Source organism: Camelina sativa, chromosome 14 (assembly GCF_030686135.1).
Source record: "Camelina sativa cultivar CO46 ecotype springtype chromosome 14, ASM3068613v1".
Lineage (NCBI taxonomy): Eukaryota > Viridiplantae > Streptophyta > Magnoliopsida > Brassicales > Brassicaceae > Camelina > Camelina sativa.
In genome coordinates, this window is record NC_141893.1 from 6,119,696 (window position 1) to 6,146,904 (window position 27,209).

The following is a 27,209-nucleotide window of genomic DNA, read 5'->3' on the forward strand; positions in this document are numbered from 1 at the left end:
CATCTTCAAATTCTTGTACCTAAAAGTAACATTTCTGATCAAATTGATTCTGCAACGAGATAGTCGAGCTTGATTGAACAGGTTTATTAAGGAAGATTGTCAACAGAGGACTGCAAATCAAAATCTTTATTATGAATCAATCCTTAAAAAAATACTTTTGATGACCACTTATGACTAATGAGTAAAAATGAAACGTGGTCCAAGAACTCACCTATTATCGCCTGAGGTTTTCAGGAACTGCACCATGTGAAGACTAGACACTTGAGGTCTAATCTGCAAATAAGACATAACTAAGAATGCAAGTCCATGTGATATATTAAGGTGTGATTGTAACCTTTTGTTGACTCTGGAGACAGATTTAATGCAGCACGTAGACTAGAAACAAAACACAAATGGTCCACCTCACTTTCATGTGCTTGTCTCAACAATAGAAAGATACCTGATTAGGGTTTAGATTTAACGGTTTAATCAAAGCCCGTACGAGTTGCCTAAAAGAGCCTTTAATGAGGAAACTCAATCAAACAATGATAGTGTCCTTTCACCTAACATGTCTTAAAAGCTAATCCAGAATCTTCTTGGTCCATAAGACCAGAACTCATCATCTCATCACCATGTGATGATAATGAGATAAAGTAGACGTGGACAAAACCTTAATTGTGCCATTGATGATGATATGTCTCTGTGACCAACTCAGGAGGAATGTTAGGTTTTGAGAAAAAATATTGATTGTGATACAGTCTAAAGTTCTAATTCAATATCCAGATCTTACCAGCTGCATTTAATCAAAACACAACCTTTGAATCTTAAACCCAATACACTGAATCCAGTAAGGTACTAAAATGGATATCAAATTTCAATAACCTGAATGAGACCAAATTTGTAAAGAAAACATCAACCTTGTCCCAAAGTATCAATGGATCTTGAAGATAAGTATTGTATCGCTTTCGAAGGTCCACTTTTTCAATAATTGAGCCGTCACTTCACTGGCCTATATATTACCCGGTTGCCATGTTCGTAGAGGATAAGAGCAACAAAAGCAAGAAACTGGTCTGCAATGACTCTGTATGTGTATGTCAATCCTTAATAAAAGAGATGGATGAGTGAGTGAGACACTAAAAGGTCTCAAAACCTGAAATTATAAAGTAGATAATAACAAGAGAGAAGATCTGAAGTCTTGGCTATTACAAAACGAATTTACTGCTAGCTTACACAGAAACATATGCCCGCATGCAGATTGAGAAAAGGATAGATTGGAAGTGTATGTACAGTTACAAGTACGCAAAGGTTACAGTGGTTCTCTTTAACGAAGTGATGATAAGAATCCCTTGAAGAAAGAGAAGAAAACTACTCATCTTTGGATACTTTGATTGGCCGTGTTTCAAAACCTCCGTTGGCTCTTTTCTCAAGTGAATAAGGCAAGTAAGTACCGAGAATCCTATCCCACATGACAAAGAACGGCTGAGAGAAGTTGTATTTGCTACCGTAGAGCTGGTGGTGAACATCATGATAAGCAGAATTATTACTGAAGAAGATGTGAAATGGATTTCCCGGAAGCCATAGTCCACAATGATCATCCACTGTTTTGATGGTAGCAAAGGAGAAGAAAAAGATGGCAGTCCTCGGAGACATACCAGAGAAGAGGAAAGACAAAGCACCACCAATGGTGTCCAAGAGAAGACCTTCTAGTGGATGGTTGTACAGAGCTCCATACGCATAAGGCACGATAAGACGATGATGTTGAGAATGGATGTGCTTGTATAAGAACTTGTTGAGGTGCATATACCGATGAATAAAGTATTGCCAAGTGTCGATCACAAGCATAGCAATGATAAACTGCCTAGCCAGAAGTAAAAGGGAAGATGGCTGCGCCGTAGCAGCATCTGCATCATTCCCTGTTATCTAAAAAAAAACAAAATTCCAAACAAATCTTTCAGGTCATGATGATAGTATATGAAATTCCCGCAACAAACATATCCCCTAAAACCTATTCCAAATATAAAGTCTTTATGTAGAATTCTAAAACCTGTAACCTTTTGATTAAACAGGTTCAGGAAAAATAGAAGGTGCTTATGAAATCAGAAAACCCTAAAAATCATTTCTAATCGACCATAATATTAGATCAATAGAGAAACATATCAAAATCAGAGCTTTGGGAGAGAGGGAGGGAGAGGGGGAGGGGGTGGATATATATATACCTTGAAGAGGATAACGGCGATAATGGCCTGAAGAGTCTGTTGAAGAAGGACGCCCTTGACGACGGCAGATTTGGTAACGAGATTCTTCTCATCCTCGTCAATCTTGGAATGCAATCTATATTTATCCATAGATCCTAAGCAAATGTACATCCCTGAATACACCCAATACACCAAAATCGGCACGAATGTTCCCAGAAACTCATCCGATATCGCGAAACCCATCATTTCTCCTCCTAACTAACTCTTAAATCAATCTCCTCCTCTGGCTCCCAACACAATTCGATAAATTAAACACCGCCTGAACCAAATCGCATCACTCTTCGTTAATTAATCCTCCCTATTTAAAGAGAGAGCTAAAAACTACACGAAGGTGACTTTAGATTTGGAATCTTCTTCGGTGTTTTTTTTTTTTTTTTTTGTCGTCGAGAAGAAGAAAGAAGACGCAGAGGAAAAGATATAGATAGAGAGATGAAGAAAGAAAGAAAGAAAGAAAGATCCTAATATGATTTATTCCAGGTTGGACCCGATGCTGCCACGTGGCTTTTAATGAATGGTCAAGGCCCCAACTGGTTTCAATTTTTAATGTGTGCTAATTATTATTAATTTTTTTTTTCGTCTATTATTAAATAATAATGCGAATCGTTAAAACTAAAATATGATTAGATTTGTTGAATTAAAGTCGTAAGAAGAACACATGCCAAAGTGATAACATAAGTCTGAAGAACAACAACAATAATATCATTGGTTTTGATTTTGCCTCTCTGTCCAATTGTGGACAGTGGACACAATTCGGTGGCTACCTCGTGGGGTGGCAATTATTTGGTTTGTTCTTTCGTTTGTTTATTCAGTTGAACATTTCTATTAAGATATGCTTTTGTATACCTAAGGAAAATAGCTCAATGTATAAGATACTACTACTAGTCTCACAAACAAATGTCTAACTGAAATCAAATTACATCAAAAAGAATAGAAGATGGAGGACCAATAAGATAAAGTAAATAAGGACTCTCTCTAGTGTTACAACTAGTGCACAAGATATAATTGTTACTCTTTCATAGAAAAGAGAGGAGACACTTTGTTCACTAAACAGGACAAGTTACTACTTCCTTTCGGAGAGCCGGCAAAAAATTGTTGACTTTTAAGACTCTGCTTTTGTCGGTTCCGATGATTCTTCAGGGCCTCCAGTTTCTTCAACAAGCTGTTTAAGACAGAAATGTGAGGAAGGGTCAATGCCATTTACTCAATCGAAAGAAATATGTTATCTTAAGTCAAATACTGTAGAGTCAGTCAATGCGAACATACCAAAGAACCAACTTGCTCAAAGGCTCTCATTGCTTTCGGATCTTCCTCGTATTCATATCCCAACTGTAGAATCCGTGGTCCGTTCACTGACCAAAATGCTCTTCGACCTGCCTCCTGCAATATTAACATATCAGAGGACCTTTCGTAAGTTTTGGGTTTGGTGAATTCTTAACCAGGATTCAGAAGAAAAAAAAAAGGGACAGCGAGAAAGAGATTTGTTATACCTCTAAGATGATTAAATATATAGCTTCAAGTGTCTGAACGCGAATGTCCGGATCAGTAACTGGTTCTCGCTCAATGGAAAGTGCACTTCCAAGCTCAGGTGGCATTTTTGCGATATCTTGTTCACTGTATGTCTAAGCAATGTAAAACCCAATCATTAAAGACTAAAAGAAGAATAACCTTTTTAAGCAATGACGTATCAGCTATGAAGCAAAATCAACAAACCTTATTGCCTGCAACTGGTAGGAGCAGAGCGGGCCAGAGAAACTCTGATATCAAGAGTATGTTCTGGAGTTGGTTTTTTGCTTCAAAACAGCAGTTACGAATAGTCCCAGCAACCTGAACGCCGATGAGCATAAACCATTTTAAATTGCTCTAAGGGTAGATTAAGTAACAGGTTCCTAAAAACACTAATCTGCCAAACTTCTTTGAACGTACCCCTTTCTTTCGCAATTGATTTGTAGAATCAAACTGCCTAATAATCTGTTTTAGTAGTCCTCTCTTTGGTTCCAGTAACAATTTCCTCCCATCTTCTGTTTTTGATATGTTGACAAGGATTGAGCCGACATGCTCAAACTGATCATCTGGTGAAATAATAATAACAATATTCAGTAATTCATTCGTCTTGTCTTTCTATCCAGTAGCAGTGTAACAAACACGGTTGCAAACCATAAACTAACAGTAAGACACTATACATAATATTTACTTAACTCGTAAACAACTACTTCAATGCTCCAAATGCAAACATTACATCAAAATCAGAATATAAATGGGACCATTCAGGAGGAAACCATTAGAACTTTGGAAATCTAGTCTTACCAAGGATTAGAAACATGAAACCCAAACCCAAACATGATATAGATAAAAGAAATTCCAGACTATCAAATCATATACAGATTATTATATCAAATTATATACCCAATCCAAGACTGAAGTGGTAAAACATACCAGAAGTTTCACCAGACGACCTGCAAAATGACCTAACAAGCTTCATGATATGTAGTCCATGCATCTTCTCATCGTCAATCTAACAAAGGGATAAAGTTTGAAACGATTAGCTACATCACCATTAATTAGACTACCAAAAGACAATCCCCACTCTCCACCATTAAAATTGATAATTCAAGATAAAATGGTGATCATCAAGAAGATAAACGACCTGAAGCAAAGAAGAAACTCCATCATCCAACTGAGTGAGATTAACTAGAAGCATAACAAGCAACCTGGTAATACAAGACTCAGGCTTATACAACATGTCCATGGCCACTTTGATCAAACCCATTCGAATCATCTTCCCAGCCAATTCAGAGTTCTGAGAAAGATTTACAAGAGCTTGAGCTGCTGGCTCTGATAATTCCTGGAAACAATTGAATTCAAAACATTTCAATCTCTATCAACACCAATCCAACAAAGAAAAAAAAAAGAGTGCTTATTAAGATTTAAGCCAATGAACCTTGCTTTCATTTAGAAGACGAGACAATGATGGAAGAAGAATCTCAGAATACTTGGCTAGAGATTGTAAACCTTCCTCCGAACCAGTTAACCCACTAACAATCTCCACCGCAGCTTTCTTTACCTACAAAGTTTGTTTCTTTCATTCAACCACAATCATCGCTAACCAAAAGAAAACCCTAGAATCTAAAACTGTCGGCGCATCCTCATAGCTTAGAAACAGATGAAACCAAATGTTAAAAAAAAAAAAAAGCTTACTGTTGGAGAAGTAGATGACAAAAATTCAACAAGCTCCTCCAGCTCCGTCGCCATATCTCTGGTCTCCGAGGAAGAATTCGCCGTAGAAGGAGAGAGTGTGTAAACGTTTCTGCGCGCTATATCTCCGCCGGCGAACACGAAAAATCCTCAGGGTTTATTTGTTTACACGACAAAACCAAAACAGTTTATTCAGAGGAACCCAAATTCAGAAAAGAAAAATTGTAAAACAACCCACAGACTAACTAAAGTTTACACAATAATCTTATAGTTTATGAAAAATATAAAAATAAGCATCTACCTAATTTAATTCCTTTTCTTGTATCGATTGATTTATATATTTGGGCTACTTTGTAACGTTTTAGTTAGTTTGAGGGTTATTTTGAAAAGTTCACCTAAAATAAAACCAGTTAGAGAGACTCAAACTTGTAATCTTTGACATTTTGGAGTTCACAAAGATGGAAGCTTGTTTGAGATGTTCACGAGGAAGCTATCTATTTGAAACCTTGAGACCACTCTCCAGCTCTCTCCGCTCCTCTTCCGTCTCTTTCAGCACCGGTTAGTAGCTTTCTCCTCCTCTGTTTCTCAATTAATGGCGAAATTGAATTGGATTCTGTGAGAGATGCTTTTGGATTGAAGTGAATCTGAAATTGGGTAATCTTACTTATTCAACGGAATCAGACTAGGAATTTGATGAATGATTCTAGGGTTTCTGTAAAAAAAAACTGATTTTTTTTTGTATTTGTTTGCTTTTTATAATTGGGTCATTTGTGAAGAAGGGAAGCCAATGAAGAGAGCTTATGATGGGTTGTTGCTTGATGCTGGAGGAACTCTTCTGCAATTGTCGAAACCTGTTCATGAAACCTACGCTTCCTTGGGCCAAAAATATGGTCTGGTCACTTTCTTACACTCCTTTGATCCGTACCAAAGACCAACTGTTAGATGTTCTCCTCAAGTTGATTTTTGTTTTGTTTCAAGTTCAGGTCTCAAGACAACTCCTGCTGAGATCAAACAAGGTTTCAAGAGAGTTTTTTCTGCTCCTTGGCCTGAGAAGTTGCGTTACCAGGTCCTTCTAACGATAAATTCTCTTTTCTTCTTTCTTTCTATCAGATTCCACCTTTGATCATGACTGTAAGTAAGCCATTGTATTATATCATGTTTCCTTGTGTTGTTAGGGAGATGGAAGACCGTTCTGGAAGCTCGTTGTTTCCGAAGCTACTGGTTGTTCTGATAATGACTACTTCGAAGAAGTCTACCAAGTGAGTATCGAATGAAATACTGTTTAAGTAGTCTTTAGGTTCCATTAACTATGCAGAACACTGATGCCTAAAAGACGAGTTAATCTTCTGTTTTTATCTCTTAGTATTATGCGAATGGCGAGGCGTGGCATCTCCCAGAGGGAGCTTATGAGACAATGTCACTACTGAAAGATGCTGGAGGTTATTATTACATTGCAGAACTCTCTCCTTGTTTACTTAGATTACTTATTGTATTCGTTAATGCTGATTTCTAAAACTGGTGTTAGATGATTGCAGTTAAGATGGCTGTTGTGTCTAATTTTGATAGCCGGCTAAGAAAGCTATTGAAGGATCTTAATGTCATAGATATGTAAGCTTTGTCATGTTCTGTTATTCAAATCTGGAATCTGAGTGTTCAAGTTAACACCCACCATAAAATGGTTCTCGTGTATAATGTTTGTTCTTTCTTTCGCAGGTTCGATGCTGTGATTGTATCCTCAGAAGTAGGATACGAGAAACCTGATGAACGAATCTTCAAATCCGCGTTAGGTATTGCATCCTAAACTGAAGTGTTATTTCCTATAAATTACTGGAAAAGGGTTTAGAAATTAAAGATTCCATGTCAAGCGCAGAACAAATTAGCGTAGAAACAAACAGGGCAGTGCATGTCGGAGATGATGAAGGAGCAGATAAAGGCGGAGCAAACGCCATCGGTATTGCTTGTTGGTGCGGCACAGATACTTTTTAACTTGTTTTATTCAAAGTTTCTAAATTTCTCAATGATCAATTCCATCATGACTCATACTGTTTTTTTGTTTGAAAAATTAGGTTGTGGGGAAAAGATGTGCAGACATTTTCAGACATACAAGAGCGGATCTTGGTTTCAGAAAACTAAGCTTGAAAGGTTTTGTTCTGCAACATTTTATAATATATCTCGATTCTCGGGGTAAATTTGCAGACCTTGGATCATGTAACCAATTTACTCAATCAAACACTGTAATCTATCTTTTTAAGTTAGTTTTTTTTTTGTTCAACACTGTAATCTGTGTTTTTAAGTTAGTTAATAATGAAAAAGCGTCAAACTTGGAAGACAAGAATCTTGTAATTTTGATCAGATTGATGTATCACGGGAAGCATAAAAAAGGAAGAAAATGTTGAAAACAAATTACAAAATAGAGATTAAACTCTTGACATAACAAACCAGAAATCCAAGTGAAGGGCCGTCTTTGAAAACGGAATCAAGAGATTTGGTTGTGGGATCATACATGAACAGTCGTGTACCATATACAGCAGAAGAAAGAAGCTTGTTCTTCTCCAGGATTGCTAGTGGAAATAAAGGAGTAAGACCACTCACTATCGAATATATGGGTTCCCAAGTCTTGGTCTCTGAATTGAACGACCATATCGCTTGTTCGGTCGGATTATAAATCGATACGCACAAGCGGTTGTTCAGGTTGCATATGATGATTGTTTCGAGAGTTGCGTCCGCAGAAGGAAGTTTAGAGATGATTTGAAAAGTTTCAGTATGAAGATCTAAAGATAAAACTTTTGTTCTTTCTCCTCGGTTAACCAATAAAGCGATCCATTTAAATACAGAGGATACGTGGAAGCAATAATCCGATAAGGAGAAGAAGGAGTAATGTAACTCCAAGCGTTGGTGCTAAAATCGAAGACTTCACATGTAGTAGCGTTTTCTAGGCAGAGTTACATAACCTAACCGGTTTGTATGTACCATTGATTTTGTCTTTGCCGAATCCAAACTGAGGGTATGAAGATAGATTACTCTCTCTTCTCATAATCCTCTCAAGACTGAGTTGTTGCAACCTTGAGAGAGGGAAACTTCGATGCCATCGAGTGGTGGGATTGAACACAATTTGTTGATCTGAGGTATGAATGGAGACAAAGAAGACCGTCGCAGCTATCATGGCAGCGGCCTAAAAAATATGTTGATGATGATTCCAATACCAAATTCCTTGGAGCAGAAGCAACAACAAGACAACGACGATCATCATGAGACAATACCACTGTCTTCAGCTCAGTGGACACCAAAAGAACATATATATCATCATCATCTCCTACTGGTTTCAAGCCAAAGGTCAACTGTCTCTTCTGGAAATATTGAGACTCTATTGTGAATTTCCATTGTTTCGAAACAGATTTGAATCTGAGCAGAGACTTCACCGGAACTCTCTCTAGAATTCTCTCTACGGCATCGTGTGGAAGCAATTCCATTAATTAGTTTCTCTGTCGCTTTTGTTCTGTGTTATTATTATTGATCTTATTTATAACTTTTAGTGATTATATATAGACGACAAAAAAAAATATGTATATATATATAAAATTTAAAATTTCAAGAAGATAATATAGGATTTCATCAACATAATCAAATCTCGAATAGGAGACGATTAACGAGAATATTTTTATTTAAACAAATCGTATTAAACACAAACAAAAATATATTATAATCTGTAAATCAAGAATTAATTATTTTTTAACATATATACAGAGCTAAATCAATATATGGGCCCTAACAAATCTCTTTTATATATAATGGGCTTTAGATAAAGCCCATTGGTTAAACACAGTAGCTACTTGTTGACCTAGAAAAAAGATCGGATCTATAAATTGAAGTCATTTTTCTAGGTTATCTGTTTTTTCGTGAAGCAGCCGCGCTTTTCGGCTTAGGAAGGAGAAAAAGAACCAAAAGAAAAAAGAGAGACGCCATGGGAAGAAGTTAGTTTTCTCGATCTCTCTTATATTCTCGTTTAGGGTTTCTTTCTTCGTCTAATCTAACCAGATGTTCCCCCTTTTGTGCGATTTTGAGGATTCTTCATTTGATTTTTGCTATTCATCGTAGAAATGATTAGGTTTAAATCTCCCTGTTGATACGATTTGATCGATTAGGTTTGGTTGATGTGAGTAGATGAATCATAGATTTGAGCTGTATAGATTTGTGTCCTCGAGCTAAAAAAAAATCTGAATCTTGTTTTGTAGGACCTGCGAGGTGTTACCGTCAGATCAAGGGTAAGCCATACCCGAAGTCTCGCTACTGTCGTGGTGTGCCAGATCCAAAGATCAGGATCTATGACGTTGGTATGAAGAGGAAAGGTGTCGACGAGTTCCCATTCTGTGTCCATTTGGTGTCGTGGGAGAAGGAGAATGTCTCCAGTGAAGCTCTTGAAGCTGCCCGTATTGCTTGCAACAAGTACATGGTCAAGTCTGCTGGAAAGGATGCGTTCCATTTGAGGATTAGGGTTCATCCTTTCCATGTTCTCAGGATTAACAAGATGCTTTCGTGTGCCGGAGCTGATAGGCTCCAGACTGGTATGAGGGGTGCTTTTGGTAAAGCTTTGGGTACTTGTGCTCGTGTTGCTATTGGACAGGTTCTTTTGTCTGTTCGTTGCAAGGATGCCCATGGTCACCATGCTCAAGAGGCTCTTCGTCGTGCTAAGTTCAAGTTCCCTGGTCGTCAAAAGATTATTGTCAGCAGGAAATGGTAATGTTTCAAGATTTCTCCTTTTAGTTTTTTGTTTTCACTGTTTTGTGGTTACGAGCATAGCTAACTCATTAAGTGTTGTGACATTTTTATTTTATTTCAGGGGATTCACCAAGTTTAACAGGGCTGACTTCACTAAGTTGAGGCAAGAGAAGCGTGTTGTTCCTGATGGTGTCAACGCTAAGGTATTGTTTATCATCAAATTATAGCACTCTTTGATTCTTGGGTTGTAGTAATAGTAATTGTCATTATTGGAGCCTGAATTGAACAATGATTTGGTTTCTTTTGCAGTTCCTCTCATGCCATGGACCTTTGGCTAACCGTCAGCCAGGAAGTGCCTTTTTGCCAGCCCACTATTGAAGAGTGTTAGAACTGATGTCTTCTCATTCCGGTGAAGAAGAAGTATAATCAGTCTGAAACTTTTTGCTTATCTTTATATCTCTGGCGTTGTTTAAGTTTCGTAGTTGGACACAACAGTATTCTGAATGTTTTGTGACTCTTTTGTTTAATCTTTGAAATGATATTTGCTCCTTTGGTATCGACCGTCTTTTGCATGTTTTGTGACCTTTTGCAAGTTTTGTTGTTGGCTTTTGTGATCTGATATACGAAATCCTCCCTCTTCTTTTAACTGAAGCAGTACACAAAGTAGAATTTGTATGCTTGATGGATAAATGATCAGAGATGGTTAAAACTTTGAATGTTAACGTAGTTTGATTCTCCAAGGCATAATAATTTCTAAAAGCCTTATTTTATTTTATTAATGGAGACGGTTCATTTAACATTTTTACATGGTTTCAAAACGACTGTTAATTTGAAACGGGATGATAGCTTTCTATGTAAGATCATTGAAGTTTTAAAATAGAGAGATGGGTCATGGGTGGTTGGATGATTCTTCTCCATTTTTGTTTGATCTCTTTATTTAGTATGCATAACAGATAAATAGATTGAAACTAGCTAAAGCTTAGGTGGTTGTCCTTTTTAATATTTATGATCTTACTATCTCATGAAAATCATAAAAGGCTGAGTGATCCAGAAGAAAACGACAGAGACCTACACGTCAAAATCAGATTCAAACTGCCATTTTCATGTTTAATTCCCTTCTTTGTTGTGTTTTTTTTTTTTTTTACTTTACATTTCAAAGAATTTATTGCAACCATTTTCTGAAGAAAGAAGCAAAAATCCCAAAACAGAGAGAACCAAAAGAAAAGGAAAGAGAATGTTGAAAAAGTTATGGGAATTACTTGCAAGTAAAAGATCAAGATTTCTTGCAAACTACAACTATATTATAAGAAGATTTAAATGCTCTTTTTCTTCTCTTTTATATGGGATTGAGAGGAGAAACGCAAAGCACAGATACTGTATATTCTCTTTGCCAACATTTAAAAGAAATGACCAAAACTTTATTATTTAGAAAACAAATTCAACAACTTATGACACAACTGAAAAAAATAATATTGATTCTGAACTTTCTCCATTAAACTTATTACAACAAAAAAAATATATGTTTCTTCTGTTCTTTCCAAAAATCTTACAATACCACCAAAGAGTATCCAATTGAATTGAAATAAATTTCTTTTATAACCAAAATAAATAAGAAAAGAAAAGATAAAAAATACTGTAACTTTGGACATCTCCAAACAAGCAGGAGAATCATAAAAATTATTTGTTGAAAAAACCTTTAAAATATCAGCAACCCATCACGGCGCAATTGTATACGAAATTCGAAGAATGTTTCCTATCGAGCAATGTCCATACAGGTGGACTCCGATCACTCTTTGGTATCCAAGAATTCAACTCAATGTACCCTCCACCTGAACTCTTAGGTCCACCAATCACAATTAACCGCTCACCGCAAGCTCTAAACGCTAATCCCCAACCGTTAACCGAGTCAGCTCTTTCGGGCAATCTCCCTAACGTAAACCATTTCTTACTCTCTTTATCATACTTCCTCACTTCCATGTCAGCATGATCCGCTGCATACAGCTGATTCTTCACAACCGCAACAAGAGGCGGCGCCTCCGCTGCTGCTGGCATCTCCCGGCTCCTCGGAGGCGACATTTCCGGGATCTCAGTCCATTTCTTCGTCTCTAAATCAAACTCCTCACCGCAAGTAAGCACTTTAGAGTCGTTCCCGCCAATTCCACCGATCACATAGAACTTCCCATCCATGAAAACACCCGAACACATCTTCCTCGGTTTGTTCATCTTCGGAAGCGAAGTCCAAGTCTGAAGCTCCGAGTTATACATCTCAGCGGAATCACTGATTTTTCCGAGAGAGTCACACCCACCAGCGAAGATAGCGACCTCTCCTAAACTCGCGGAGCCAAACAAACACCTCGGCGAGTTCATCCTCATACCAGACGACCAAGAGTTGTTCAAAAGACTGTATCTGTATATAACGTGAGAGGAGTAATCATCTTTGCCTAACACAAGCAAGTCAGTGCCAACAGCTAAGGATTCTTTATCGGCACACATGAAGGTAACACCTGAAGGCATAGTTGGAAGATTCATCCATCTTCTTTCAACAGGGTTGAAAGCAACCCATTCCAAGAGCTGACAAGAGAAGTAAACCCAATGTTCAACGATCTGGTTTTGTTTCCTGAGTCTGTAGATCTCTCCGGACTTCACGAGAGACCGGAAACTACGGTTCAAGGAAGCAATGGAGCCGTAGCCAGACCTTGAGCAACGGATCAAACAGCTGATGGAATTGTCCCTGCCGATATCGTTGATAAAAGAATCGTCATCGTTAACAGAAGACAATCCAATCAATCTGAGAGACTTGCTCTGTCTGAGGTGGTCATGAACATCATCATCAAATGCTCTTTTGCGATTGATGAGATTAGTAGAGTCAGAGGAATCTTCTTCTTCTGATTGTGGAAACATGTAAGAAGGCCACATGGATTCAGAAAGACGAGAACTTGAGAAGACCCTTGTTGATATCAAAAACTTCCGATCTTCTACCATCTTCTCCGGTACAGATTCCGATGGTACAAAACCAAACACAACAAAAGAAAAAGTATAAAAAAAGAGAGAGACTTTATGAGAAATCTCAAAAAAAAAAAACAATCAATCAATCAAACAGAGAGGACGATTCAGAGTATTCTCATTTTCGAGATTAGATCGTCCAAATGGATTGATTCAGAAGAACAACAAACAACAACCAAAAGAAAAAAGAAATGTTTCTTTATGAAAACATCAAAAGTCAGATCTTCAGATTTCAAATTAGAAAGAAAAAAAAAAAAACTGAAAAAAACAAAAATGAAAAAAACTGATCTGAATATGATTCCTCGACGGAGAAGGAAGAAGGAAGAGGAAAGAAAGTAAAATGGAGAATCTATAAAGAGGAACCAACGAAAGAGAATTACAAGAGATTATTATTATTATATAGTACTAATTAGTAATAAGAACAAAAGAAAGGTACTTACCGATTTGGATTAACGAAAAAAAAAAAAATTAGAAATTTGAAAATGGAGTTATCTCTAGGAAACAACTCTCTCTCTCTGCGAATTGGACTGAAGCGTTCGTTAACGAGTTTAATCTCTCTCTCTCTCTGTGTCTCAGGAGGGCTCAAAGTTTAAAGTCTCTCTCCCTCTCTCTCCCCTGTTTATTCTTTTTTTTTTTTTAATCGGGTTTAAAAAGCAAATGGAAAATTAATTAATTAATTTAACTAAAATGTAGTAATATTTGTTAGAGGTTTTTTATTCTCTTTTTTATAACATGACGTGCGGAGTCTTAAATTTTTTTGTATTCAAGATAAGATTTATTCATAAAAAGGAAATATTTTTAAGTCTAAAATAAACGTATTTGAAAAATCAAAGAAAAAATCAATCTGTTTCTTTTTGTTTTGTTTTCTAGTGTGTTTTCAAAGCGTTATAAATGTTCCTAAAAGTTTCAGTACCTTTTTACCTGTTTTTTTTTTTTTTTTTGGTCAAAGGATGTTAAATTTTTGCTTTGTAGTTAAAAAAACTTCTATGTACGTCACATTTTTTTTTCCCTTCTGATTTTCTACTAACACTTAAGGGTATAGAAACTATCATATTCATAGGCCAGATATATATATATGGTTTGAAATTGTGTTAATGGAATATACTATAATTTAGTGGGAATGTATTGGAGGAGGACAAAATAAAGACCTATATGCATTTTTCCACCAATATATATATATATATATATATATTTTAGGGGTAACGAATAAAAAGTACTTTTTTCAAATGGAATAGAATACTTTGAATTTTCTGTTTTTGGAATATAACAACATTTTTCAGTTAAAAACTGTTCGGGAAAAGAGAGTATGTATGTTCTCTCTCGTTCATCTCTGAGTAAGCTGAACAGAGATAGATAGATTAGGAATACGAGAAAGCTGTCGACAAAAGTGATCTAGGTTCACAGAGCACGTGTTCACGCACGTGGTATATTTTTTTTTTTTTGTGCCCATAAATCATGATATTAGTGTATTCTTAATTTTAATACTAGTACTGTATTGTTAATTAGTATTACTAGTGAACTATATTACCGAGATTACTGCATTACTTATGTGGTTGGCGTTGATCCGTTGACCATAAATATTAAAACTGATGTGGTGGTGGGTGAGGAGGGTGGGCTCTTCTTTTACCTCATCAAGAATATATAATAGTATAATACTGTCCGTTTTCTTAGACGTGTGTGTTTTATTCAGTTGATGGACATTTTCAAAGCCATGAGAGATTGAGAGAGATTGATTGACAATTAGCCTCAACTTTAAAAAAAAAAAATATATATATATATATATTATTTTTGATAATGATAACGATAACTTCCTGATTAACAGTGGGTTATTCTCCGTGATCTTAGTGATTTTTTTTTATATGGATGGACTGACGCTTTTCTAGAAATGTAACAATGATCTTAGTATCGTTTAATTGTAAAAAATGGTCTACTGTCTATCTTTGGAAGCTATCAGATTGACATGTGCGTGCGTGCATGAGCATCGTATTCTATGCCCTTCCGATATTTTTTATTACAAGCATGCACTTGTTTAAACATGTTTTTCAGTTTTTGTATAAGAGATGGTCATTACTCCTCTTAGCGGGGTTTAAAAACAAGCAATTTCGTACTCATAAATTACCTTAGATATGTACATTTATCGAAGCTAAAATATGTAAAGATCTTTTTTCTTTTTGTTTTGATAAAACATATAGAAAAAATATTCCATATATTTTTAGTTAAAGGTCGCATCGCATCGTACCATAATTACCTTTATAGTGTAATTTACCCATTCGATTATAAACTTTATAAATCGAAGAAGCTTAAGTCGCGCCGAAAGATTAATAGCGTGCAACTAAAGGATTATTATAAATTTAATGCGAGTTGCATCTTGGCAGCTGTAATCCACTCATCAATTGCCACGTGTGAGAGCCATCTTATTTTGGACGGTAGCAAAGTGCTTTTACCACTCGCAAGAGTTTGTGTAAGACTAATCTAATCAAATAATTAATTTGCATATCTTTTTAACCGGTTTTCTCTTAATTTTTGAATTTGTTTATATTCTTAAGACATGGGTTATAACTTATAAGTATAATTTATGGTATTTGGTTGACTAAAAATGAAAAAAAAAAAATGGTATACACGTCAACAAGGTTTCCAAAGTTTATGAACTAAAACCCTTTAATAAAATTTAATATGCGATGAAAAAGAATACAGATAGATTCTTTGAGTTCGACGTCGTATAGAAGAGATCTAAGATCTCATATTTTATATACTACTCTATAAGTTATAAATTTAATCGTTGGGACATTTAATTAGGATATTGTAATAATTATTTCGGAATATAAATGTAGATAAAGTTTTTTAGTTGGTCCCAAAAAAAAATTAGATAAAGTTTGTGGATTTATTTTTAATAAAAATCTCTAGATTTGTAAAACTTGGGAGTCAATGGTCAACAATATGAGTTTTAAAGTATGTAACTTATCAACGTTATTTTGATGTACACGCAGAAATGCATATAACCTTAAAAACGAATTGATATCCCAATGGATTATTTCTATTTTCATATGGTTAACTTTTTCTATTTCTTTCTTTTCGTTTTCAATGAATCATGAGTATCGGTAGGGGAAAAGATTTTTTTTTATTATTTTTATTTTTGTTGCTTTTGGATTTTCTACTAAAATTATCGAATAGGTGACTGTTTTTCTTGGGCGTATCTTTAGTGACTTGTGTCTGAAAGTGAAATCCTAAGAGCTGTCCACGTGATCTGTTTATACTGTGTGTTCACACATTCCTTTTCTTTCCACATTAATCTCTCTTAAGTTAACTAGTGTCTTAATTGATGATTACATTCCTAAAGTAAAAGTGTTATTTAGATTCTACATATTAATGTTACATATATACCAAGGGTAGAAAGATTTGCTAAAGAGAAACAACACCAACATTTTGTTTGTATCCATTTTTTGAATAGTTAATATTGCCTTCTCATGCGACTGATTAACAATATTAACTTGACGAGCCATCATCAGATGCGTGACAGCCCACGCTAACATCTCTGTATTCACAATTGAGGAAAAAGACAAAAATCGCCAACAAAAATATTAGGTTGAAAATTTATCATTACAAAGCCAAGTTGCCACAAACACATTACAATATTTTCTTCTCTTTACCAGAAAGGAAAAAAAATCGAAAAAGTAATATGTGTATCATATTGTTGTTATACCAGCTAATTGTTTAGAATTATCCGTCGGAGATAACGTGGTGGCTCCTAATACCTTTACTTCTTCTTCTTTTTTCCCCTCTTTTGACAATACCTTGTCATTCAAGTCAACGACTAATTTCAACACGTGCTCTTCGTAAGAAACTTAGAAGATTTAATAGATTTTGAAGTATCTAACTAATTACATCTACTTTTCTAAACTTTTCTGTATATGGATGATATAAAATACGGCATATCGTCTAAGCAATACACTATTTTTTTATTTTTTATTTGTTAAAGATAAAGCAACACATGTTTCATCTTATTAAACCATTTTGTGTTTGGTTTTGGTTATTGGTTTATGGTTTATGGTTTATGGTTTATGGTTTATGGTTTATGCTGCCCATCAGGTTAATACCGAGAGAAGAGAACAATCCATGATTAACAACATCCAATAATAATTAGGTTTGGTCGGTCGTTTTAGTTTTTGGTGTGGGGGGAATTGAATGAACCCAAAAAAAACCAGAGGTTTCTTTCAGTTTTGTTGGCAAAGGTATTTTATGTTTTTGTGAAACAATAATGACAAAGATTATCATCGGTTAAACGCGCATAGAAAGACACTGAGAATCACATATCAAAAAAAGCTTTCAAACGAAATAAACATTATTAACAATAGAGGAAAAATGGGAGATATCAACTTGGAATGTGATGTTTGAATCGACTAAAAATCGAGTCAATTTAAGACAAACAGAAAAATTGTGACTTAAGAAAATTAGGTGAGTTTTGATAAACACGTTGTAGTCTTTGTAGATTTTCGAATTGACGTCAACTCAATATCAAAATCTTTTCTTTAATATTCATTATGAAATTCCAATCCGAATCAAAGCGTCTAACATATAGCTGTAGAACAATAGATACTTTAGTCAATGGTCAACCTTTATTTTAATTTCTTACATCATATATATATGGTGAAGATAATGGTTCATCTTGGACTTGGAACAATACTCAACTATTCCTTGTAATTTAAAACACTTATAAAGTATTTACTTTTGCTAAATATACTGGTCTTATTATTTATATAGACGTATTAATTCAATGTTCCATAATCCACATGCTTGAGCTTCCAAAGCTATTTATAGTAGTAGCCCCTTATCGTTGTTCAGTATAGGTATAATTTTGGTAAGCAATGGAAAATGAAAGTATGAAACTATAAAGATGTAAAGAAGACATATTTCTAACAGTGAATTGTTGTTTTTCGTGAAAAATACATAGGAACACTGCCAACAGAGTCAGAAGATACAAAAGATGAACCACACATAAAATTTTGAGATACTTAAATTAGATCGATGTGAAGTTTTTGATACACACGTGGCCGTGGAGAGAAGTAGGAAGAGACAATGAGAGATGGAGAAAGAGAGACGTAAGTATTGGTTTCGCCAACGGCTCATATTGCAAAAGAATAATAATTATTATAATAATGTTCTTTGCGTTTTTTTACCAATACATCAAACATTTGTTAGGCACACGTCCCTTTTCTTTTTCTCTTTTTGTCAATATGTCTCTTTAAGAGATTTTTTTAAAAAAATTTTTTTTGAAGTTATCACGGAGAAAAAAAACGTATTTACCTGTTTGTGTTTGGACTTTGGACGGTTGGATAGATAATATTTACTATTTATCAAACATGCGTATGTAACACAGTACAAACATATATTAAAAAATTAAATGGTTCTAGAATGTTAGAATCGTCTATCTATAGATTTTTTCTTCTTGTAGAAACAATAAATTATTATTCTAATTAGTTTCTTGAAATAATTAACATCGGATGAATTGCCCTTAAAAAAATCAAGAAAGTATAATCATAAAAAAAAATGTTGAAAGCCCCTTTCAAAAATGTTTTAGAAAATAATTTGTAATTTGTGAATATTGGGCCTTGTATGCAGGAATATTTATATATTTAGAATCGTTTTACATTATGGGCTCACTCATAATATTAACGGCCCAATACTGAACTACCATACGACGTCGGTTTATACTTTTGAAATTGCGTCTGTTTCATTCGCTGAAAAGGTAAGACTTAAAAAACTTAAAACCTTTCCCCACTCACATCATCATCACCTTTGTCTCTCTTTCAAGCTTCTCTGTGTGTTGTGTGTGGTTGGTCAACAGCAACAGGTAACTTCGATCCTTCGATTGCTTTGAAGTTCTTCTGTAGATCTGTAGTAATATGATGTGTGAATCAACGATTTTGGTGTTCTTGATGCAATTTGCAATCCGTTCTTGTTCAAGTTTCGATTGAAATTTCAAAAAATCATGTAAAGCTAAGATTGGTATGAGGTAGAGATCGGGAAGAGTATATTCATAATCTTTATGAGTTTCGATTTCGTCTGGAAGTGATGAATCTGTCGAATTAGGTTATGTTGAGATATTTTAGGGTTTCTTTAATTTTTTTTTTTTTTTTTTTTTTTTACAGCTGTTGAGCAAAGATGGATCATCAAGTTGGATATGGTGTTGAAGTGACTGGGTTATCTCCATCTGTTACTGAGAAAGACCTTATTGATTTCTTCTCTTTCTCTGGTACAATCGAATATATTGATATTGTCAGGTAAAAAACAAACCTTTACTTCCAGAAAAAATTGATACATATTATGGATTCAAAAGAGAAACTTTGTAATGTTGTTAATGAGACCAGGTCAGGTGAGCAAGCATGTACTGCTTATGTGATGTTCAGGGATTCTTATTCTCAAGAAACTGCTGTTTTACTCAGTGTAAGTGTTATTTTGATTTGATTCACTTTTTTTCTTTCTTTTTTTGGGAAGTGTCTCTTGAGCATGATGGATAACTCAGTCCTTTGGAATTCTCGATATCTTCAGGGCGCAACGATATTGGATCAGCGTGTTTGCATAACTCGTTGGGGACAACATCACGAAGAGTTCGATTTCTGGAATGCGACTCCCCGGGGTTTTGAAGATGAATCATACTCACATGTATGAATCTCTCTTTTTACACATTTTGATCTTTCTATGTTTTGTTAAATAGTAGAATCTTACAATCACTTGTTCAGTAGTCTTTATGTGTTGAAAGTTTGATGTTTTGGTCTCATATCTAAAGCTCATTCTTTCTTCAATCATGGTAGCCTCATGCTCAACGAGGAGATTTCAACGCTGGAGAAGCAGTGACTAAAGCTCAAGAAGTGGTGAAAACAGTGCTTGCCACAGGATTCGTGCTAGGCAAAGACGCTCTAAGCAAAGCTAAAACCTTTGACGAATCCCACGGCGTATCAGCTGCAGCGATGGCTAGAGTCTCCCAACTAGAGCAGAGGATTGGTCTCACTGACAAAATCTTTATCGGACTTGAAGCTGTAAGAATGACCGACCAAAGGTACCATGTTTCAGACACAGCTAAATCAGCCATCTCTGCCACAGGGAGAACCGCAGCAGCGGCTGCAACTAGTGTCGTCAATAGCAGTTACTTCTCAAACGGAGCTCTTTGGCTTTCTGGTGCGTTGGAGCGAGCTGCTAAAGCTGCATCTGATCTCGGTAACCACGGCTCCAGGCAGTGACTATAGAGAGAGGACCAAATCAGAACCGTATCCGTCTTGTGAATATTATTATATGATGAAGAGCTGATCATGAATAACACTACTAGCTTATGAAAGTATAGGTGGCATTAGATTTTATCATAACGAATCCTAGACAATGTATACACATAACACATTCGCATTACCTACTACATCTTATACACTAAAAGTTTAATTTCATTCTTTAATCAGCTTAATTAGTAGCATGATATGCTTCTGATATCTACGGTTGATATTGATTCAATATTTGGATAGACTTGCTCTCCATAGAGCTTACGCGACGTGGTACATTGTGTGCCAAACATCGAATCCAAAAAAAACAGAGTAGTCATCATCTCCTTACCCTCCAATCTCAACAATCACTCTCCAAATCGTTCTCTCATGGCAGCTTCTTCCTCAATTCCGCCATCAACCGCCGTAACCTCCGTCATCCGCAAACCCCTCCTCCTCTCTACAACATTCTCCTTCCCTGCTTCTTCATTGTCTCCCTCCAGCAAATTACCACAAAGAAAAATCCAAAGATTGCTACTAGCTTCCTCCTCTGCCTCCGCCGTCTCTTCCAATTCCAAACCGGTGAAGAAAGAAACCATCTACTTCGACGGAGGAGCTCATTACGGTGATCTATTGGCTAATCTCATCCTTGGCCTGACCATCCTCTGGCTCCCACTAACCTTAGCCGCGGTGTCTCGAGCCTTTAACCTCCGTTACAGGTTCACAAACCTCCGCGTGACGGTGATCTCGGGACTCACGGGAGAAGACAGGAGCGATTTCTCGTACAAAGTGATCAAGGACGTTCAAGTTGTGCCGAGGTTCATAGGAGAATGGGGTGACATCATCATCACTTTGAGAGATGGGACAAAAGTGGATTTGAGAAGCGTTCCTAAGTTTAGAGAGATTGCTAAGTACTGTTTATCTATGGCTGATCAACCTGCTGTTCTTAAAGAATCTGGCGCCAAAGGCTTTTGATGGTTTTCTCAAAATTACTCTGTTCTGTGCAAAGCAAATTTTAATTCGCTCGACTGTGTTTTGTTTCTTCAAAATAGTATATGTATATTGAATCATTTCGATGTCGATCATTTGTGTTTACAAAGATGTTTTTTAACTCTGCAATATGGAAACTGCTGTGATGTTGGAATCTATTGAAACGACAAGTAATATTCTTTAGATAACTGCAACGGCGTGATGTTAGAATCTATGGAAACGACGAGTTGTCTTCTTGTAGATAAGTGAAACGGCATGGATCATGCTATAGGTAAGTACACGTGATGGTTCAAATTCATTAGTATCCATTCACAAACAACTCAACCGAAATCAGCGTAGTCAACCATTTGATAGTTTCAGACGGCGCAGTGCTAATATCGTAGAAACATAATATAATTCGGAAAAACGGCCCAAAGATGTTCTTGTTCGTGTAGTCCAGTCCAACATCACCAACCACTGTTTATTTTTACTTTTCTAATAACCAAAATCATCATAAGCAAATCAATCTTTAAATTTTAAAGCGTCTAGTCTATGCGAAACAAAAGTTTATAATATAAACAATATTTTACAGTTGGGTTCAAATCAACGTCCCACATCAGAAGATTAGAAAAGACGTTTCTAATATATAAGTGAAGTCCAAATCTAGTATGAGGTCTTTTGGGAAGGAGCCCAATAAGAAATCCGTGCGGGCTTTGCCATCTCGGCCCAAAACGGATAATATCATGCTAATAGGGACTTGACTTGGGCTTATAAAGCCCAACACATGGTATCAGAGCCCAAGGTTAAAATCCTGGTGGACCTAGAATAGTGGATACAGACATGGCTCTTGTTAACCCGAATAATGGAGACCACGAAGGGGTTTATTGTCGGTCCAAGTGGGATCGGTTCGAGATGGAGTTATCATCTCGAGAAGGTATGTTAATATCTCACATGTAGTCCTTGGTTTGAAGGGATTATCATTAATATATAAATGGTTAGGGTCAATCTACTAATTGCCAATTGATTTTTAGTTAGAAGTCCAAGATAAGCCCAAATTTAACATGATATCAATTGCTTTTTATATCTTGTGTTTTTAACAATTGGTAGCAGAGCCTAGGTTGAAATAAATGGACCTAAGAAGTGGGTATGGGCTTAATGATTGGTATGGGAAAAGCCTCTCAATGTGACACGATAAGAAGGGTACTTTGCGAATAAAGAAACACCGAGCCAATGGTGACAAGATTTCGCTGAAGGGGAGACCTAAGGTTCGTGGTTCTTGGTTTGAGGGGGAGTATTGTTGGGTTCAAATCAACGTCCCACATCAGAAGATTAGAAAAAATGTTTCTAATATATAAGTTAAGTCCAAACCTACTTAGTACGAGGCCTTTTGGGAAGGAGCCCAATAAAAAATTTGTGCGGACTTTGCCATCTCAGCCCAAAACGGAAGGGACTTGACTTGGGCTTTCTAACCCCAACAATTTCTGCATTCGCGTATTGCATATTCAATAGCTTCCTTTGTTAGTCATTTAATTTTAATAAAACACAAAAATTAATAAGAAGGAAATATGGTTATGCAGATGCCTTGTTGACCATATGGTCCATATCTCTGTTAAATTTGACCATTTACATCTCCATTGGATTCCATTTAAATTTGTTAGAGAATTATTAGAAGAATCGAAAATAAATGAATATACAATTAATAGTTTCGTATGAGAATGTTGATGAGTATAACAAGGAGAGAGGCCTTTTAAAAGCTATTGCCTACTGACACATTCTCATCAAATCTTAGGTAGTCTTCCCCATTTCCCAATTTTGACCATAATATTCTTGTTTTCATTAATTATTTTATTAACTACTGTTGTGAAAATTCCTAATTATGAATGACATTGCTTTCAAATATTTAGTGTTAAAAGTTGGTTTCGCGATGGGAATTCATAGAAGTTGCATAAAGCATAAATATGCACTGTAAAGATTAGATGGCTCTCTATCCACTCTCTCAACTTTCAATTAAAAAGAACATTTTGCAGAATTCAGATTCCTCTCTTTGTCCTCAAAGCTTTATGTCACATTGATTCACATGCATGGCAGCATGGGCACAAATGTGCACATACTCATACATGTACGTGCGCATCTTTTTTTTTTTTTTCCATTTCTACACGTGTAAACAAGTACGCGTATTGCATACGTTCATATACGTCATACGTGTCTCTGAATTAGATGCATGCAGCCATGAGCACATTTACGAGATATCTAAAATAATGAGGATCGTATATTCGTATGGTAAATATTTTCTAAACAATTACAAGCTGAATTCTTTGGATGTTAACTTATACTTTAATGACAGCCTAAAAAGAAAAAGAAACTATAATATACTATTAGCTTTGTCTCAAAAAGGAAAGTGGTTAATTCTGAATTGGTCAGTCTTTTTAATATAAACATAAACACAGAAAAGGGCGGCGCATAGTAGAAGTTCAGTCAAATGCCAGGCTAACAAGTATCCTTAAATTGTGTAAGAATGTCTTCTTTCTTACACCCTCCTCTCTTTTTTTCCTCCTCATAGAAAAAAAAACATTGAAAAATCTCTAGAGATTTATATAGACCATTTTGAACGAATTTCAGAAAAAGAATCTATATATATGCTAACTTTAACAAAACATATTAAACGTACGTATATTAAAGCCATGCAAAGAAATTAGAGTGATATATCGAAAAGATAAGAAATTTTAGTTTAAAGCCAAAATAAAAAATGAAAAGGTTAGTAAATCAAAAAGGAATCTGATGATCAAAGGGCACCTTAACCAAAAGATAAAAATCTTCACATTGTTACCCAAAAAAAAACGATAAAATTATGATTACGGAGGACTAAGTAAAATTAAGATGGACATTGGATTCCTATAAGAGCTTTTAGGTGTATAGCCTTGTATAGAGTCGTAGGTATATGAAGAAAGTATTTCAAAAGAAGAAGAATGAATGGTTTTAGGGGTTTAGAAAAGCTGGCTCCAATATGTAGCGATATGCCCCACGCTTTGTAGGAATCCCAAGCTTAGGCGCATATAAGCGTATTTTTAACGGATTTATCTATACATGTTTCAGATATTAAAAAATCCGCTGACATTCAGATATTCGATCGGATATTGAATTTTTCAAATTTTAAATATTTACAATGTCGTTTGATCAAAAAAAAAAAAAAATATATATATATATATATATATATATATATATTTACAATGTCATATTGCCTTCCCCTAGCTCTTATCCTATGCCTTGTCTAGAAGTCTATATATAACCCAAGAGGTGGAGTTGAGTCTTCTCAAACCAAATGAATCTACACTTTTGTTATATAAAATATTGAGTTCCATACGTTGTGGCGAATTAACGATATAAAAGGCAACTTATAGTGATGATGAGAGAGCCGAATGATACCCAAATCCACGAGCACGGCCTAATTCTGTATATAAAAGTGTACAGATTAAAATTTTATATTTTTTTCGTTAGACTAGGAATTGGTCAAAAGATATACATTACTGCATTATAAAATACGACCTAGTTTTGTTTTTACTGTTACTTGAAGTAAAAGTCTACTGTATTTAAGTAAGTTTTATACGTGACAAAATTAACTGACTTAAAATGGTTAAATCCTCATTAAGTTACCACAAAACAAGTGAGTTCGAATTCCTACTATAAGTGAAGTTCAAAATGGTACATGACCATTAGACTAACGAAACAGGAAGAGAGATATCATCAACGTAAATCCAAAAGTAAATCGTTTACGAAGAGTGAGTTCGAATAATCACGACTTCACGAGTATGGAGCTTTGTACGTAAAAATATCTCTCTTTTTTTTGGATTTAATTGTATTTCAATTTGCATGCATTACATAGAAAATCTCTTACTCTTTCTTTAGTCTTTTATTTTAAAAAAATTCCGGTTTCTTGAAGCCCCAATAATTTTTGGTTTGGTTTACATGTAATGGGCAGCGACGTGGTGAGAGAAGAGAAAGACACGTGGAGTCGTGTGGTAGGATTTGGAGACCGCTCCCTACTTGAGCATGATGTGATCAGAAAAAGAGAGCCCCACGAACGTTTTCAGCTCATTAAAACTACAATCAATCTCTTTGGGAAATTGGGCCATTCCCTCCAACAACTAACACCATCAACACATATTTTATACTAGTTTATACTAAGTTTTGTTTTGTTTCTACATTAATTATGATCATCTATGGATTAATCTTTTGATTATGTTTGTCGAGATTAATTTTTAGTCACCACTTTTGTTGTGGATCGTCACATACTATATACTAGTTATAATTAGAACTAAAAGAAATTTTAGTATAAGTACCATTTTTATTCTGATGAGTCCATATATAAAACTATGTACATGGTCATGTATATTATTAACTTGGAACAAATGATGATTAACTGTTGAAAAAAAGAGAGAATTCACTGCTCAATTCTTTTTCTTTAGATGCATGCTAAGTAGACCATACATTGTAGTGTTGCTTTCATGATGAGGATAAGGATGTAACTCTTTAGAATACAAACACTACAAAAATATATGTCTCTAGCATCAGTTATATAACCGATACGTAAGAAAAAAGAAAAAATATATATATATATATATAAATATATATATTTTAAAGTACACAAAAATATCACTCTATTATGCACATTAATTTATTTAATTTACTGCGTATTTGGCGAATTATAAGGCAATATTGTCACGGACTTGGTCAAAAATATTTGCTGCAAAGTCCAACTAGGGTTGGCCATAGCCTTGGAAAAATATAAATATTTCAATCAGTCATTTTCTATTTAGACCCTATTTCATTAATACGTTTCAGTCTTATTTCTCCGAAATTCACGTCGATATAAATCCAACACGATGTGAAAATCAATATTGTGTATAGAGTATTTAAGTAATTACAATGTTTATTAAGTCAGTTAATTGAATTATTGCTATATTATGGACCCATGAATGATTAGTCACTTACTTAGGCGTACTTTCATAGCTTTGCTTGTATTAGAGACTTATGTCTCTTTTCACCTTTTTTCTATATAACTAGTACTGTTTAGAATTTGAAATTCAAAGTTGAACCGTTAGTGTTAAGTGATGCTTAAATCAGGAAACGAAGATGTATATGTTGATTACAAATGGTCTTCGTGGTGGAATGGTCCGATCGAACGATGTAATTAGCGTCTAAAATATATTATAAATTGCAGCGGATGTCACCAGCCTGATCTGGTCCTAGACCAATATAACTTGATCATATCTTTTAGAAAAGCCTTTGAAAATAGGACCATGCCAGGCATAAACATAACTGAATGCGTTGGTTCACTACCGCACTATGCCACTATGAAAACTTTACCTCGTCTATATATGTCTATTGTTGGACGAAGCTAAACTAACTTTTATTTTTCTTCGAAAATGAAAAAAGAAGAGCGACTTGTTCATAGCTGGGGCTACACGAGGTGTAGGCAAAGCTGCATAATTAGTTTGGGGGATATCAGGGAGCTATATGTATTAGAGATTACAGGTGGTACAAAAGCATTAGCTAGGTATTGATCCAATAAGATTGTAGATGTGATGGAAGATGTATGTTCACTCTCAATCACAGTAGATCCAAAAAAAGCCACACAAAATGGCATAAAGAATTGAGAACGACCCATGTGGTGGAGGGAATACTTTTCCTTTCTCCCCTTTTGAAAAACTAACTCTTGAACATCTTTACGAAAACCAAACCTTAACACATATATAGTGTATACATATTATATCTACAAGAGTTTTATCTCAAATTACATACGACATGATTTGCTCATCTCGACTCTCTTACAAATTATTGCTTTCCGATCGAA

At 35.3% G+C, this 27,209-nt stretch overlaps 7 protein-coding genes and 1 pseudogene across 8 annotated transcripts; 4 read left to right on the plus strand and 4 right to left on the minus strand.

Annotated features, from left to right (window-relative positions):
* Window positions 1-1,097: 1,097 nt before the first annotated feature.
* Window positions 1,098-2,692, minus strand: LOC104755724 (sphinganine C4-monooxygenase 2). The gene is made up of 2 exons (XM_010478176.3): window positions 2,196-2,692; window positions 1,098-1,899 (listed from the first exon to the last, which is right to left on the minus strand). The coding sequence occupies exons 1-2, from the start codon at window positions 2,418-2,420 to the stop codon at window positions 1,345-1,347; spliced, it is 780 nt and encodes a 259-aa protein (XP_010476478.2). The 5' UTR covers window positions 2,421-2,692; the 3' UTR covers window positions 1,098-1,344.
* Window positions 2,693-3,067: 375 nt separating this feature from the next.
* LOC104740093 (uncharacterized) lies at window positions 3,068-5,772 on the minus strand. The gene is made up of 9 exons (XM_010460621.3): window positions 5,430-5,772; window positions 5,173-5,295; window positions 4,879-5,076; window positions 4,668-4,746; window positions 4,158-4,303; window positions 3,945-4,058; window positions 3,722-3,853; window positions 3,498-3,611; window positions 3,068-3,393 (listed from the first exon to the last, which is right to left on the minus strand). The coding sequence occupies exons 1-9, from the start codon at window positions 5,481-5,483 to the stop codon at window positions 3,334-3,336; spliced, it is 1,020 nt and encodes a 339-aa protein (XP_010458923.1). The 5' UTR covers window positions 5,484-5,772; the 3' UTR covers window positions 3,068-3,333.
* A 54-nt stretch (window positions 5,773-5,826) lies between these two features.
* LOC104740094 (uncharacterized) lies at window positions 5,827-7,758 on the plus strand. 2 transcript variants are annotated; one of them, XR_015580424.1, is made up of 9 exons: window positions 5,827-5,984; window positions 6,203-6,316; window positions 6,410-6,492; window positions 6,602-6,685; window positions 6,790-6,865; window positions 6,952-7,034; window positions 7,140-7,213; window positions 7,297-7,390; window positions 7,493-7,758. XR_015580424.1 is itself a non-coding variant. In XM_010460622.3 (9 exons), the coding sequence occupies exons 1-9, from the start codon at window positions 5,885-5,887 to the stop codon at window positions 7,557-7,559; spliced, it is 765 nt and encodes a 254-aa protein (XP_010458924.1). In that variant the 5' UTR covers window positions 5,852-5,884; the 3' UTR covers window positions 7,560-7,758. The 2 variants fall into 2 exon arrangements, 1 of the variants encoding a protein (XP_010458924.1); XM_010460622.3 differs by having other exon boundaries at window positions 5,852-5,984; window positions 6,962-7,034.
* Window positions 7,759-7,761: 3 nt separating this feature from the next.
* Window positions 7,762-8,896, minus strand: LOC109128646 (putative F-box protein At1g14315 pseudogene; annotated as a pseudogene).
* A 315-nt stretch (window positions 8,897-9,211) lies between these two features.
* Window positions 9,212-10,700, plus strand: LOC104740095 (large ribosomal subunit protein uL16z). The gene is made up of 4 exons (XM_010460623.3): window positions 9,212-9,397; window positions 9,659-10,160; window positions 10,264-10,345; window positions 10,452-10,700. The coding sequence occupies exons 1-4, from the start codon at window positions 9,388-9,390 to the stop codon at window positions 10,518-10,520; spliced, it is 663 nt and encodes a 220-aa protein (XP_010458925.1). The 5' UTR covers window positions 9,212-9,387; the 3' UTR covers window positions 10,521-10,700.
* An 891-nt stretch (window positions 10,701-11,591) lies between these two features.
* LOC104740097 (F-box/kelch-repeat protein SKIP11) lies at window positions 11,592-13,762 on the minus strand. Its single transcript, XM_010460624.2, has one exon. The coding sequence runs from the start codon at window positions 13,122-13,124 to the stop codon at window positions 11,847-11,849; it is 1,278 nt and encodes a 425-aa protein (XP_010458926.1). The 5' UTR covers window positions 13,125-13,762; the 3' UTR covers window positions 11,592-11,846.
* A 5,104-nt stretch (window positions 13,763-18,866) lies between these two features.
* Window positions 18,867-21,508, plus strand: LOC104740098 (binding partner of ACD11 1). The gene is made up of 5 exons (XM_010460625.2): window positions 18,867-18,993; window positions 19,292-19,423; window positions 19,511-19,586; window positions 19,692-19,805; window positions 19,955-21,508. The coding sequence occupies exons 2-5, from the start codon at window positions 19,305-19,307 to the stop codon at window positions 20,378-20,380; spliced, it is 735 nt and encodes a 244-aa protein (XP_010458927.1). The 5' UTR covers window positions 18,867-18,993; window positions 19,292-19,304; the 3' UTR covers window positions 20,381-21,508.
* On the plus strand, window positions 20,780-21,508 carry LOC104740099 (uncharacterized). Its single transcript, XM_010460626.3, has one exon. It carries the CDS (start codon window positions 20,780-20,782, stop codon window positions 21,362-21,364), a length of 585 nt encoding a protein of 194 aa, XP_010458928.1. The 3' UTR covers window positions 21,365-21,508.
* Window positions 21,509-27,209: the final 5,701 nt, after the last annotated feature.

Excerpts from the sequence above, each read along its gene's own strand:
- LOC104740094 (XM_010460622.3), top strand. The coding sequence starts at position 5,885 with ATGGAAGCTTGTTTGAGATGTTCACGAGGAAGCTATCTATTTGAAACC. Across the intron at positions 6,686-6,789 it reads ACTTCGAAGAAGTCTACCAA|TATTATGCGAATGGCGAGGC; the intron begins GTGAGTATCGAA and ends TTTATCTCTTAG. Across the intron at positions 7,214-7,296 it reads AATCTTCAAATCCGCGTTAG|AACAAATTAGCGTAGAAACA; the intron begins GTATTGCATCCT and ends TGTCAAGCGCAG.
- LOC104740098 (XM_010460625.2), top strand. The coding sequence starts at position 19,305 with ATGGATCATCAAGTTGGATATGGTGTTGAAGTGACTGGGTTATCTCCA. Across the intron at positions 19,424-19,510 it reads GAATATATTGATATTGTCAG|GTCAGGTGAGCAAGCATGTA; the intron begins GTAAAAAACAAA and ends TAATGAGACCAG. Across the intron at positions 19,587-19,691 it reads AAACTGCTGTTTTACTCAGT|GGCGCAACGATATTGGATCA; the intron begins GTAAGTGTTATT and ends CGATATCTTCAG.
- LOC104740097 (XM_010460624.2), bottom strand. The coding sequence starts at position 13,124 with ATGGTAGAAGATCGGAAGTTTTTGATATCAACAAGGGTCTTCTCAAGT.
- LOC104740099 (XM_010460626.3), top strand. The coding sequence starts at position 20,780 with ATGGCAGCTTCTTCCTCAATTCCGCCATCAACCGCCGTAACCTCCGTC.
- LOC104740095 (XM_010460623.3), top strand. Across the intron at positions 10,161-10,263 it reads ATTATTGTCAGCAGGAAATG|GGGATTCACCAAGTTTAACA; the intron begins GTAATGTTTCAA and ends ATTTTATTTCAG. Across the intron at positions 10,346-10,451 it reads CTGATGGTGTCAACGCTAAG|TTCCTCTCATGCCATGGACC; the intron begins GTATTGTTTATC and ends TTTCTTTTGCAG.
- LOC104740093 (XM_010460621.3), bottom strand. The coding sequence starts at position 5,483 with ATGGCGACGGAGCTGGAGGAGCTTGTTGAATTTTTGTCATCTACTTCT. Across the intron at positions 5,296-5,429 it reads TGTCATCTACTTCTCCAACA|GTAAAGAAAGCTGCGGTGGA; the intron begins GTAAGCTTTTTT and ends CAAACTTTGTAG. Across the intron at positions 4,747-4,878 it reads GAGTTTCTTCTTTGCTTCAG|ATTGACGATGAGAAGATGCA; the intron begins GTCGTTTATCTT and ends TCCCTTTGTTAG.
- LOC104755724 (XM_010478176.3), bottom strand. The coding sequence starts at position 2,420 with ATGATGGGTTTCGCGATATCGGATGAGTTTCTGGGAACATTCGTGCCG. Across the intron at positions 1,900-2,195 it reads TCGCCGTTATCCTCTTCAAG|ATAACAGGGAATGATGCAGA; the intron begins GTATATATATAT and ends GTTTTTTTTTAG.